Source organism: Pleurodeles waltl, chromosome 7 (assembly GCF_031143425.1).
Source record: "Pleurodeles waltl isolate 20211129_DDA chromosome 7, aPleWal1.hap1.20221129, whole genome shotgun sequence".
Lineage (NCBI taxonomy): Eukaryota > Metazoa > Chordata > Amphibia > Caudata > Salamandridae > Pleurodeles > Pleurodeles waltl.
In genome coordinates, this window is record NC_090446.1 from 677,418,151 (window position 1) to 677,432,835 (window position 14,685).

At 43.6% G+C, this 14,685-nt stretch overlaps 1 protein-coding gene across 1 annotated transcript in view; it reads left to right on the forward strand.

Annotated features, from left to right (window-relative positions):
* Positions 1–14,685, forward strand: part of LARS1 (leucyl-tRNA synthetase 1) — a 360,224-nt gene that overhangs the window by 243,183 nt on the left and 102,356 nt on the right. Inside the window, exon 22 of the mRNA XM_069244681.1 lies at positions 1,828–1,891. Within this exon, the coding sequence (XP_069100782.1) occupies positions 1,828–1,891 (64 nt within the window). The remainder of the gene's footprint in view (positions 1–1,827; positions 1,892–14,685) is intronic.

The window sequence follows — 14,685 nt, forward strand, 5'->3', positions numbered from 1 at the left end:
TCATAGACTAACATTGCGAACCCGACGCTTGTTTCTACACTGCACCCGGCCGCCCCCGCGCCACTGAGGGTGAAATTTCTGTGTGGGCTTGTGTCCCCCCCGGTGCCCTACAAAACCCCCCTGGTCTGCCCTCCGAAGACGCGGGTACTTACCTGCAAGCAGACCGGAACCGGGGCACCCCCTTCTCTCCATTCTAGCCTATGTGTTTTGGGCACCACTTTGAACTCTGCACCTGACCGGCTCTGAGCTGCTGGTGTGGTGACTTTGGGGTTGCTCTGAACCCCCAACGGTGGGCTACCTTGGAACAAGAACTGAACCCTGTAAGTGTCTTGCTTACCTGGTAAAACTAACAAAAACTTACCTCCCCCAGGAACTGTGAAAATTGCACTAAGTGTCCACTTTTAAAACAGCTATTTGTCAATAACTCGTAAAGTATACATGCAATTTTTATGATTTAAAGTTCCTAAAGTACTTACCTGCAATACCTTTCAAATGAGATATTACATGTAGAATTTGAACCTGTGGTTCTTAAAAATAAACTAAGAAAAGATATTTTTCTATAACAAAACCTATTGGCTGGATTTGTCTCTGAGTGTGTGTACCTCATTTATTGTCTATGTGTATGTACAACAAATGCTTAACACTACTCCTTGGATAAGCCTACTGCTCGACCACACTACCACAAAATAGAGCATTAGTATTATCTCTTTTTACCACTATTTTACCTCTAAGGGGAACCCTTGGACTCTGTGCATGCTATTCCTTACTTTGAAATAGCACATACAGAGCCAACTTCCTACAGTAAGACTTGCACCATAAAGCAAAGCAATAACTGTAACTAAATCTCTAGTCTAAAAGCCCATGTTATTTGCAGCTTGAGCTTAGTAGACCAAGCTAGCAATCTACCAACAATAAATCCCAATTTAACAAAAGGCGACATTCTTTATTCCAAGCTGTACCCAACCTCATTCCTGAAACTTTGATGTCGGGCAAGGTTCAGGTAGCCAAACTTTATTAATGCAACGTTTCACCTTTATGGGCCTCTGTACATGTTCTTAGATCGTGAGCTAGGAAGGTTTGGGCTGTCTGTGAGAAAATAAATTATATTCCTCTGCGGGTTTTCAGTACATAATTTTCAGCCTATGACACCTTTCTTAATACCCGTCCCCGTATTTCCTTCTTTCTGTAGCTCTTCAGAAGCCCCTCTGTCCTTTTGGCAAATTATTGCCTTACGCTGTGACCTGAGCTTGTATTTGTGAAGTTTACAGACTGATTTGGAGGCAGGGGACACTGTAATCAGTAAAGGGAAAGGAACTATAATAAGTATGGTATTGTTTGAAGAGGTTAAGTGTTGTTTGATAGGCTCTGCACCTCATGAATTGATCTCCTGTGGCAGATGATGTGCTGCACCACCATTACTACCAAGTGCCTTGTGGGCAGTAGGGATGCGTGATACCTGTATTTCCTTTTAGCAGTTCCTTATCCTCATGAAGCAGGTTCAGTTTTCTTTTGTCTGTTGTTCAGTAGGCACAGTTTAGCACTCTGTAAATCAAAACTCTGCTAGTGAAGTATCTGTTTTGGGTCTGATGTACTTGATTAACCAAGCTTGAAATGGTATCAGTGGAGGAAGAGACTAATGCTATTATGTGTTTATAGTTTATTTTTAAATCTGGAAAATTATTTCTAAAAGATGACCTACACACCAGGTTAAATAAATAAAAGTGGGTATTAAGGGAACGAATGGGGTGCTCCCTCTCTAAACCCAGGTATCTGCTGGTTTTAAGATTTTTCTGTATATTAAGGTTTTAATGTTTTTGTGTCTTTTAGATGTCAAAATCTACAGGCAACTTCCTTACTCTGAGTCAAGCAATTAAAAAGTTTTCTGCTGATGGTAAGCAACTCTGTTGACCATGCCTCCTTACAAGGTAATGTTGGAATAGTTTAGAAGTTTGTTGTGGACAAGTGCAGAGCATAAAGTCAAGAGTCCTGACACACTTCACTATTGTTTCCTCTTTCAAAGAAGTTGTGGCTTAAAACCAAAGAGGGGTATATTAACAGCATTAAATTCAGTGTTAAGGAGAGGGAATACAATGGGAGAGTAGGAACCTCACTTGTAATATGCAATGGGGAGCGTCAGGGAACAGTTCTAATCATCATCTACAGAGTAATCCTCTACAACTTAATCAAGACACTAGCAGGGTATGTGTTATGCACAAATTAAATTCATTAATTAATAACATGCTTTTAAATTCAATTATTCTTAGCAAAAGCTCAGAATAATATCATGTTAATATTTTTGTACTTGCTAGCCAGTAACTGACATGTCTGAAAACATAATACAAAATCAATATGGCAGTTTGGAAGTAAGAGTAACATTGAGTATCAGAATGTTTACAATAGGTACACTAATCAGTGGAATGTAGGTTTCATAAAATATTGGGGACTAACCCTCACCCACCAACCCTAGGTGGCAATGTTCATCATGTGGATTACCTCACATCTGTCCAACATCCTTAGAGGGATGGATGGGCTTCAAAGTGTTTAGGAAGTTCTTGAATTGGAGGTGGGTATATCTGCCTATAGTACCATTGGAATTCAACACAAGTGGGTAAAAATAGCTCTAGATAGCTCAGAGGGACTTTTATTGTTGGACTGTCTGTGGATTACCTTGCCATGCTTAGTTGTCAGTAGTCTTACCCTATCCTAGTAAGATAATTTTTCTAGGATGGGCTTGACCTCGTTTAAGGGAGTTCTTTATAAGAGTGGCAACCCTATTGAGGTGAGCATCATAATCACTCAATACACATCATTTTTCTTGTTTCATCCTTACCTCTGGTGACCTGAATAAAAAGAAGTTTCCTTGGGTTTTACATAGAGGTGATATTATCCCCTGGATCTCTCTCAATATGCTGTAGACTCTTATAAGGAACTTCTTCAAAAGAGGTCCAGGCTGTCCTGGTATTATTATCTTACCATGATGGGGTAAGGCTAGCAATGATGAAGCATGCCACAATAAGTGTGTGAATGTTCCTTACCTACTAATAGTGGTCTCTACAGTAATCTTTCTAACCGGTCTGAATTAGAGCATTGGAGCAGTTGTTCCGTGCTCTTAACTTTGCCTTTTTTTATTATTCTGTCTCTGTGTGATAAATTGGTAAGAATAACAAAACTCTTCTTTATTGTACTTCGATATCCTAACAAAGTTACTTCTCATTTTGAAGAATTGTACGAAGGGCAGCTCTCCCTCAAATCTCATAGGTGGTGGGTGACTGTCAATTTTCAGCAATCTGTTCCTATTTGTGGGTTTATGGCTGACCTCTGTTTCAAAACAACCATTTTTTGCATTTATCTATAAATCCGGAAATGCTAAATCTACACAGCTTGGGGTATGTGTCAACCTTAGAAAGGGATCTTTCTCATTAATCCATTTGAAGAAGTCCAGGGCCTGAGCTTTAGATCCCGTTCAGATTATTGGAATGTCATCAATATAACACCACCACAGCCTAATGTGTTTTTGTAGGGATTATTTTCACAGTAAAATGAAACCAACCTCAAACCTGTGGACAAACAAACTTGCTACATTAACAGCAAAGGTTCTCCTTATGGAAGGGCCAGCCTAGCACATTCCATTGTGATGTGTGTTGTGCCCAGGTTCGGCACGCGCTGCTGCGTGCCGAACCCGAGCTGCCTCGGTCGCGTCTGCGGGGGGCTTGCGCGGCACACACGACGGTTGGAGTGATACGGAGACGGAGGCGAAGCTGCCGGGCAGACGCGACTGCAGCGCTCGTAATACGTTTTGGATACTGAAATAAAAGAAACAGAAAACTCTCACCTTGGTGTCTCCTGAGTTAAATACAACATTAATTTTGTGGCGACGAGCTGGTTTCGGACTACGAGGTTAATGTGAGGAGATTCACACCATATACCTGTTCACTGTCGTCGAGGGGAGCGTCCTCCACAGCAATTTTCAGAAGAAAACAGGCGTGTACTGGGCATGTTCTTAAGGAGGTTGGTGATTCTGCAAGTTATGTTGGGGATATAGAACGCATACTTACTTGAGCTTGAAATGGCCTTTTCAGACGCCATCTTGGAAGTACTTCTTGCATGAATATTTACTAAAATACATCACCAGTTGTATTTTGTTGCTACGTTGTGTACAGCACATTGACTTTGTACGTCACGTCTGGTCTTAAGTGATGCAGTCAGTCAATCCCCCACCACAGTTCTTGGACACTCCTGGTGCTCCTCCTATTCCATGGAGACAGTGGTTTGATGGCTTTGAAACCTATCTGGGTGCCATAGGAGCCTCTTGTTTTCGCCCAGAAAGAAAGAAATGTTTGCTTTTACATTCATTGGGATATGAAGGGAGAGAGATTTTCAAACACTTACCTGAGCTACCGCAATTGGATGAAGAAGAACTGGATGAATATTTGATGACTACCAAAAAGTTGTACACAAGATTTGATGTTTTACCTAGTTTAGTAGTCTTGCGGCACAAATTCTTCAAGCATCAGCAATGTCAAAGCGAGGATGTTGATGCATATGTCAGTGCTCTAAGACAACTGGCTTCCAAGTGTGAATTTCGGGATTTACAAGATCAACTTATAAGGGACCAGTTCATTGGTCATTGTTCAAATAAACATATTCAGCAGAAATTACTCACCATGGGAAATCCAACGTTGGATGAAGCTATCAAAGTAGCCAAAAGCGTAGAGCTTGCCCAGATCTTGTTGATGGAACTTTCTTCCAGCTCTACTGTGAAGGACTCGGATCCTCTTCATGTCAGTGTTGTTGCAAAAAGGGGTGCAGCAAAGAATGCTGATATGAAGAAAAGTGACAATCCTTTTTTTAGATCTTCGAATATCTGTTTTAGATGTAGAAACATGCCTCATTTTAAAGATGGCAAGCCTTGTCCTGCAAAGAATCTTATGTGTAGAAAATGTGGTAAAACTGGTCACTTTGCTAGAGTCTGTCAATCCTCTAGTAATAAGCAAGCTAATGTCACGTGCATAGTGGAGGACGGGGAAGAAAATAGAGAAGAATCTTTTGTAAAAGCCTTCCAGGACATGATTGTTGTGGTCACAGATAAAGTATTAGGGGTCAAGGAACATAACCAATGCATAGATCCCATGGTGGATATTTGGGTTGGGGATAAAATGCTTTGGTTATTGGTCGATTCTGGTGCTCGCATTACAATGATTTCATCAGAACTGTTCCATAATACTTGGGGTGACAGAAAGTTATTCCCTCCCGATAGGTCTCCGGTCTCGTATGAAGGCAGGAAAATTGTTTTAGAAGGGTACATAGAAGACAGTTTGGAGTTCAAGGGTCGGAAGATTTTTGGTAAAATCTATGTGGCATATAAGGGTTTGAATATTTTGAGGTGGTATCATCAGGGTCTGTTTGGCATGGTGCTGAAACCTGGAACTAAAGAGCAAGTTTTGGTGGTGGAGAGTGCAGATTCCAAGACACAGTTTGAGGATGAGTTTCCTGGTATTTTTGCCCAGGGCTTGGAGAAGATTACAGGATTCAAACATAGAATAAAGGTTAAGGATAGGGCCATTCCTGTAAGACATAAAGTCCGGTCAGTACCGTTTAGTTTGAGAGAAGATCTTAAATCTGAATTGAACAAGCTTCAGCAGAATGGTGTAATTGAGCCAATTGAGTCCAGTTTGTGGCTTTCTCCTTTGGTTGTTTCCTGTAAACGCAATGGAGACCTGCGTTTATGTGTTGATCTCAGGAGTCTCAGTAAGGAAATATGGGTAGACTTGTGTTCGATGGCATCTGTCGCTGTAGATACGCATGTTCTGCAATAGCTCGCCATCTGGTGTTGGGCCGGAGTGTTACAAGTTGTTTTTCTTCGAAGAAGTCTTTCGAGTCACGGGACCGAGTGACTCCTCCTTTTGTCTCCATTGCGCATGGGCGTCGACTCCATCTTCGATTGTTTTTTTTCCGCCATCGGGTTCGGACGTGTTCCTGTCGCTCCGAGTTTCGGAACGGAAAATTAGCTAATTTCGGAAGATTTTCGTCGGTATTGTTGCGTTCGGGATCGGCGTACTTAGATTCCACACCGCATCGAAGATCGAAGAGCTCCGGTGCCCTTCGTGGTAGTTTTTCGATCCTCCGTCGGGGCCTGGTCGGCCCGACCGCGTGCTGAAGAACGCCGATGGAACGGACCCCGTTCCGTTTCTGCCCCAAATGCCACAATAAATACCCCTACACAGACCAACACTTGGTCTGCAACCTGTGCCTGTCACCTGAGCACAGCGAAGACACCTGCGAGGCCTGTCGTGCGTTCCGGTCCCGAAAAACACTCCGAGACCGTCGAGCCAGAAGACTTCAGATGGCGTCCGCACCGACAGCCCAACGGGAGTTCGAGGAACAGGAAGAGGAAGGTACCTTCTCGATCCAAGACTCAGACTCCGAAGGATTCGACGATACACAAACCGTGAGTAAGACGTCGAAATCCACTCAGAGGAACATTTACAAGGCCCAGGGGACGCCACTGCCACCAGGCCATGGCTCGACCCATAAATTCGGTGACCGACCGTCGGCACCGAAAAAGGCCCAAACAGTGCCGAGATCGTCCGACTCCGGTCGAGACACCGGCACGCAGCCTTCTCGGGACCGAGAAAGTGCTGGAGACAAGCCTCGACACCGAGATGCCGGTGTGGACACGGCTCGACGCCGAGACAGCGGCACCGAAACAGATCGACGCCGAGAGGTTTCGGCCCCGAAAAGGAAAAAAGTCACCTCGGAGCCGAAAAAACACGCAGATAAAGTTTTGATGCCGAAACAAACTGCAAGCGACCCAGCTTCAGGCTCTTATACAGAAGAGCACTCGCTAACCTCCCAAATGCAGAAGCATAGGTTTGAGGAAGAGCTACAAGCAACTGATGTGGACCATACGCAAAAGCGTATCTTCATTCAGCAGGGGACAGGAAAAATAAGCACCCTTCCCCCCATTAGGAGAAAGAGAAGGTTGGAGTTCCAGACGGAACAAACACCACAACCAAAAGTGGTGAAAAGAGTTACCCCACCACCCTCTCCTCCGCCCGTGATTAACGTTTCACCAGCACAAACTCCATCACACTCCCCAGCTCACACCACCATGAGCCAGGGTGACCAAGATCAGGACGCATGGGACCTATACTACGCCCCAGTGTCAGATAACAGTCCGGAGGCATACCCTACAAAGCCATCTCCACCAGAAGACAGCACCGCGTACTCTCAAGTGGTGGCTAGATCAGCACAATTTCACAACGTAAGCCTCCACTCAGAACAGGTCGAGGATGATTTCTTATTCAACACACTCTCCTCCACCCACAGCTCATACCAAAGCCTGCCTATGCTCCCTGGTATGCTCCGGCACGCAAAAGACATCTTCAAGGAGCCGGTCAAAAGTAGAGCAATCACACCAAGGGTGGAAAAAAAGTATAAGGCGCCTCCTACGGACCCGGTTTTCATCACTACACAGCTGCCACCAGACTCTGTCGTTGTAGGAGCAGCTAGGAAAAGGGCCAACTCTCACACATCTGGAGATGCACCACCCCCAGATAAAGAAAGCCGCAAGTTCGATGCAGCTGGTAAAAGAGTCGCAGCACAAGCTGCAAACCAGTGGCGCATCGCGAACTCCCAGGCACTACTTGCGCGCTATGACAGAGCCCACTGGGACGAGATGCAACATCTCATTGAACATCTGCCCAAGGACTTACAAAATAGGGCAAAACAAGTGGTTGAGGAGGGACAGACCATCTCCAACAACCAGATACGCTCCTCCATGGACGCTGCAGATACAGCTGCACGGACAATTAATACATCTGTAACTATCAGAAGGCATGCATGGCTCCGAACGTCTGGATTTAAACCAGAGATTCAACAAGCAGTTCTCAATATGCCTTTTAATGAAAAAGAACTGTTCGGTCCAGAAGTGGACACAGCGATTGAGAAACTCAAAAAAGATACGGACACTGCCAAAGCCATGGGCGCACTCTACTCCCCGCAGAGCAGAGGGAATTACAGCACATTCCGTAAAACGCCCTTTCGAGGGGGGTTTCGGGGTCAAAGCACACAAGCCAGCACCTCACAAGCCACACCGTCCAGTTACCAGGGACAGTATAGAGGAGGTTTTCGGGGACAATATAGAGGAGGGCAATTCCCTAGAAATAGAGGAAGATTTCAAAGCCCCAAAACCCCTACTACTAAACAGTGACTCACATGTCACTCACCCCCTCCACACAACACCAGTGGGGGGAAGAATAGGTCATTATTACAAAGCATGGGAGAAAATCACTACAGACACTTGGGTTCTAGCAATTATCCAACATGGTTATTGCATAGAATTTCTACAATTCCCTCCAAACATACCACCAAAAGCACAAAATTTAACAACACACCATTCCAATCTCCTGGAGATAGAAGTGCAGGCACTATTGCAAAAGAATGCAATCGAATTAGTGCCAAACGCACAAATAAACACAGGAGTTTACTCACTGTACTTTCTGATACCAAAGAAGGACAAAACACTGAGACCAATCCTAGACCTCAGAGTAGTGAACACTTTCATCAAATCAGACCACTTCCACATGGTCACACTACAAGAAGTATTGCCATTGCTAAAACTACACAACTACATGGCAACTTTAGACCTCAAGGATGCTTATTTCCATATACCAATACACCCATCGCACAGGAAATACCTAAGGTTTGTATTCAAAGGAATACATTACCAATTCAAGGTACTGCCTTTCGGATTAACAACCGCACCAAGAGTCTTTACCAAATGTCTAGCGGTAGTCGCTGCACACATAAGAAGGCAGCAAATACATGTGTTCCCATATTTGGACGACTGGCTAATCAAGGCCCATTCGTTCATACAGTGCTCAAATCACACAAATCAGATCATACAAACCCTCTTCAAACTCGGGTTCACCGTCAACTTTACAAAATCCAACATTCTGCCGCGCAAGGTACAACAATACCTAGGAGCCATAATAGACACATCAAAGGGAGTAGCCACTCCAAGTCCACAAAGAATTCTAAATTTCAACACCATCATACAACGCATGTATCCAACACAAAAGATACAGGCAAAGATGGTATTACAACTCCTAGGCATGATGTCTTCATGCATAGCCATTGTCCCAAACGCAAGACTGTACATGAGGCCCTTACAACAATGCCTAGCATCACAGTGGTCTCAAGCACAGGGTCACCTTCTAGATCTGGTGTTAATAGACCGCCAAACTTACCTCTCGCTTCTGTGGTGGAACAACATAAATTTAAACAAGGGGCGGCCTTTCCAAGACCCAGTGCCACAATACGTAATAACAACAGATGCTTCCATGACAGGGTGGGGAGCACACCTCAATCACCACAGCATTCAAGGACAATGGGATGTACACCAAACAAAATTTCATATCAATTACCTAGAACTGTTAGCAGTATTTCTAGCGTTAAAAGCCTTTCAACCCATAATAACACACAAATACATTCTTGTCAAAACAGACAACATGACAACAATGTATTATTTAAACAAACAAGGAGGAACACACTCAACACAATTGTGCCTCCTAACACAAAAAATATGGCAGTGGGCGATTCACAACCAAATTCGCCTAATAGCACAGTTTATACCAGGGATCCAAAATCAACTCGCAGACAATCTCTCTCGAGATCATCAACAGGTCCACGAATGGGAAATTCACCCCCAAATTCTGAACACTTATTTCAAACTCTGGGGAACACCTCAGATAGACTTGTTTGCGACAAGGGAGAACGCAAAATGCCAAAACTTCGCATCCAGATACCCACACAAACAATCCCAAGGCAATGCCCTGTGGATGAACTGGTCAGGGATATTTGCTTACGCTTTTCCTCCTCTCCCTCTCCTTCCTTACCTGGTAAACAAACTCAGTCAAAGCAAACTCAAACTCATATCGATAGCACCAACTTGGGCAAGGCAACCCTGGTACACAACGCTGCTAGACCTATCAGTAGTACCCTGCATCAAATTGCCCAACAGGCCAGATCTGTTGACACAGCACAACCAAAAGATCAGACACCCAGATCCAGCATCGCTGAATCTAGCAATCTGGCTCCTGAAATCCTAGAATTCGGGCACTTACAACTTACCCAAGAATGTATGGAAGTCATAAAACAAGCCAGAAGGCCATCCACCAGGCACTGCTATGCAAGTAAATGGAAGAGGTTTGTTTGCTACTGCCATATTAATCAAATACAACCATTACACACAACTCCAGAACATGTAGTGGGTTACTTGCTTCACTTACAAAAATCTAACCTAGCTTTCTCTTCCATTAAAATACACCTTGCAGCAATATCTGCATACCTGCAGACTACCTATTCAACTTCCCTATATAAGATACCAGTCATTAAAGCATTCATGGAGGGCCTTAGGAGAATTATACCACCAAGAACACCACCTGTTCCTTCATGGAACCTAAATGTTGTCCTAACTAGACTTATGGGTCCACCTTTTGAACCCATGCACTCCTGCGACATACAGTTCCTAACCTGGAAGGTGGCATTTCTCATCGCCATTACTTCCCTAAGAAGAGTAAGCGAGATTCAGGCGTTTACAATACAGGAACCTTTTATACAACTACACAAAAATAAAGTCGTCCTAAGGACCAATCCTACATTTTTGCCAAAGGTTATTTCACCGTTCCATCTAAATCAAACAGTGGAACTTCCAGTGTTCTTTCCACAGCCAGATACCGTAGCTGAAAGGGCACTACATACATTAGATGTCAAAAGAGCATTGATGTATTACATTGACAGAACAAAAAACATCAGAAAGACTAAACAACTCTTTATTGCATTTCAAAAACCTCATGCAGGAAACCCAATTTCAAAACAAGGTATAGCCAGATGGATAGTTAAATGCATCCAAATCTGCTACCTTAAAGCTAAACGACAGCTGCCCATTACACCAAGGGCACACTCAACCAGAAAGAAAGGTGCTACCATGGCCTTTCTAGGAAACATCCCAATGCAAGAAATATGTAAGGCAGCCACATGGTCTACGCCTCACACATTCACCAAGCACTACTGTGTAGACGTGTTATCCGCACAACAAGCCACAGTAGGTCAAGCCGTATTAAGAACATTATTTCAGACTACTTCCACTCCTACAGGCTGATCCACCGCTTTTGGGGAAATAACTGCTTACTAGTCTATGCAGAACATGCGTATCTACAGCGACAGATGCCATCGAACTGAAAATGTCACTTACCCAGTGTACATCTGTTCGTGGCATCAGTCGCAGTAGATTCGCATGTGCCCACCCGCCTCCCCGGGAGCCTGTAGCAGTTTGGAAGTTACCTTCAATTATTTATATATGTATCATCTCAACCTTAAATAGGTGCATACTTAGTCACTCCATTGCATGGGCACTATTACTACAATTCAACTCCTACCTCACCCTCTGCGGGGAAAAACAATCGAAGATGGAGTCGACGCCCATGCGCAATGGAGACAAAAGGAGGAGTCACTCGGTCCCGTGACTCGAAAGACTTCTTCGAAGAAAAACAACTTGTAACACTCCGGCCCAACACCAGATGGCGAGCTATTGCAGAACATGCGAATCTACTGCGACTGATGCCACGAACAGATGTACACTGGGTAAGTGACATTTTCATTCCTTTACCCAAGATCAGTGATTTACTTGATGGGCTCAGGGGTTCAGTATGGTTTTCAAAGATTGATCTGGCGTCTGCATATCACCAGGTTGAACTGGAAGAGGATTCGCGCCATTACACTGCTTTTAATTCACCCTTTGGCACTTTCCAGTTTTGCAGGATGCCTTTTGGGTTGGCTTCTGCTGCATCAGCTTTCCAACGTATCATGCACAAAATTTTGGGGGAAATCCAAGGTATTTTAATCTTTCAGGATGATGTGTTGATTCACACAAGGGGTTTAGGAGATCACAATGAAAGAATTAGATTAGTATTTAAAAAATTTCAGTCCTTTGGTGTCTGTGTAAAGAAGGAAAAATGTGAATTTTATTTTTTAAAAATAGAATTTTTGGGCCATTGTGTGTCTGGGGAAGGTATTATACCTCGTCCGGGGTTAGTAAAGGTGATTGTAGATTCCCCTAATCCTAAAGATAAAGATGAGTTACGATCTTTTGTTGGTATGTGTGAATACTACTCAAAGTTCATTTCCAACTATGCTAGCAAAATGAAAGTTTTGTCCAATATGCTCAAATGCAAAGTTCCGTTTAAATGGGACAGTGAATGTCAAACCATTTTCGAAAGTATGAAGCGAGAGTTGGTGGATGCCAGACCACTATGTCCTTACGACCATAGCCAACTGTGTACTATTACGGTGGATGCTAGTAGGTATGGGTTGGGTGCTGTGTTGTCGCAAGGTCTAGGAGAAGAGGAGAAGGTTATTAGTTATGCTTCTAGAGTCTTACGTGATCCTGAACTGAATTATTCAGTGATTGAAAAAGAGTTGCTAGCATGCTATTGGGCTAGTGAAAAATTTAGGAGTTATGTTTGGGGCAGAAAATATGTAATTCAAACAGATCATAAACCGTTGGTTTACATCTTAAATGGGGATAAAATTAACTATACGACCCCTCGTATCGCACGCCTCACCACAAAATTGTTGCAGTATGACTTTCAGGTCAAGTATATTCCGGGGAAAGATAATTTCACAGCAGATTTTCTATCTCGGCTACCTATAAGTGAAGAAAGTAAACTTGATTGGGAGGATGATGTGGAAGATTGTTTCATAGCTGCAATTGATGCTGATGAATCCAAGGTGTGCACAGAGACTGTGTGGAGGGAGGCGCTGAAAGCAGTGATGAGGTGTTGTCCATTGTTAAGCAGCATATAATCAATGGCTGGCCTAAAGAAAGAAATGTGAATCCTGAAGTTCAGCCATATGTCAAGGTGGGAGATGAGTTGTCAATTGAAAATGGTATCATTTTGAGGAATGATAAATGTGTTCCCCCGTGTGAGATTCATACAAGGTTGGTGGACCATGCTCATGAGGGTCATCTTGGTGCCACTATGACTAAGAGACGTATTAGAGCACACTTTTGGTGGCCTTCTATGGACAAGGATGTAGAAAGAGTGGTTGGTAGGTGTGTGGTGTGTAATGGTGCAGAAAAAGGGTTGAAGATTGCAAAACCTCCATTACAGCCCATTTCGTTACCGGACAAGGCTTGGGTCAAAGTTGGGGTCGATATGGTTGGACCTTTCAATTTTCTCCCCAGCCAGATGCGGTATGCTTTTGTTTTAATGGATTATTTCAGTAAGTGGCCAGAAGTGCATTTTTTTGCAAAGCCTACGGCTGGTAGCGCTATTCAGTTTCTCAAAGAGATCTTTTGGAGGGAAGGTTTTCCGGAAACCTTGATTTCGGATAATGGTGTGCAGTTTGTGAGTTATGACATGGAAATGTTTCTGAAAGAATCTGGTGTGAAACATTTGAAAAGTTCTCTATACCATCCTCAAACGAATGGTTTAGTAGAGGGAATGAATAGGGTGGTTGTGGAGTGTATCAAATGGGCCAAAGCGAGTAAGCTGGATGTGGAAGAATCAGTCAATTCGATGTTGTGGTTCTATCGCACCACTCCACATTCTGTGATAAAAATTTCTCCTTTTGAACTGCTTAAAGGAAGACGTAGCACCTCAAGACTGTTTCCAGCGTGGTTAGCCAGAGCAGTCTTTGGTAAGATTCCTGATTCTGTGAACAAGGACGGGGTGTGGGGTGAAGTAAAAAAAAAAAAAAATCAAGAAAAGGTAAAAGCTAGGTATGACCTGCAGAATTCTACAAGAAAACTCTCTTTCCAACCTGGAGATCTGGTGCGCGTCAAGTTACAGACATTTGTGAGGAAAGGTGAAGCCTGCTATGGTTCTCCTATGAGGGTGAAAAAAGTATGTGGTAATGCCTTCATGGTTGAGGGGGGTCAATGGTGGAATATGGGCAAGGTTGTTAAGGTTAAGGATGTCCGTCACCGTGGTGAGGAAGGATGTGACTCCTCTGGGTCAGAGGGTATTCATCAGGAACGCAAGGTGTTAGACAATCATTTGTTAGAACCCGACACCTTGAGGAGGTCTGTCCGTGAGAAACGGGTACCGATCAAACTCGGGGAATATCATAGTATTTAGCAAGAATGTGTTAAGTTTTTTTTTGTTTTTTTTTAAATCTCATGGGCACACTGATGTAATTATTAAATGTTAAGTTAAGCATAGGTTATACAATGCTGTTATGTTTTTGTTCTTATGTTTGTAAGTGATCTTTTGTTAAAAAAAAAAAAAAAAATGAGCGATATGTTGTGCCCAGGTTCGGCGCGCGCTGCTGCGTGCCGAACCCGAGCTGCCTCGGTCGTGTCTGCGGGGGGCTTGCGCGGCACACACGGTGGTTGGAGTGAGACGGAGGCGAAGCTGCCAGGCAGACGTGACTGTGGCGCTCGTAATATGTTTTGGATACTGAAATAAAAGAAACAGAAAACTCTCACCTCGGTGTCTCCTGAGTTAAATACAACAATGTGTCTTGGATTTATGTAGCCCCAATTGTTGTTTGACAAGATAGTCTCCATAATCTATCGGGTCTGTTCATGTAGAGTATTAGTGAAGAGTGCTTCACTAATGAGTCTAATCAAAATACCAGTACTCAAGTTAAAGTTTAAGTCCTGTGAGAGTATGAGGA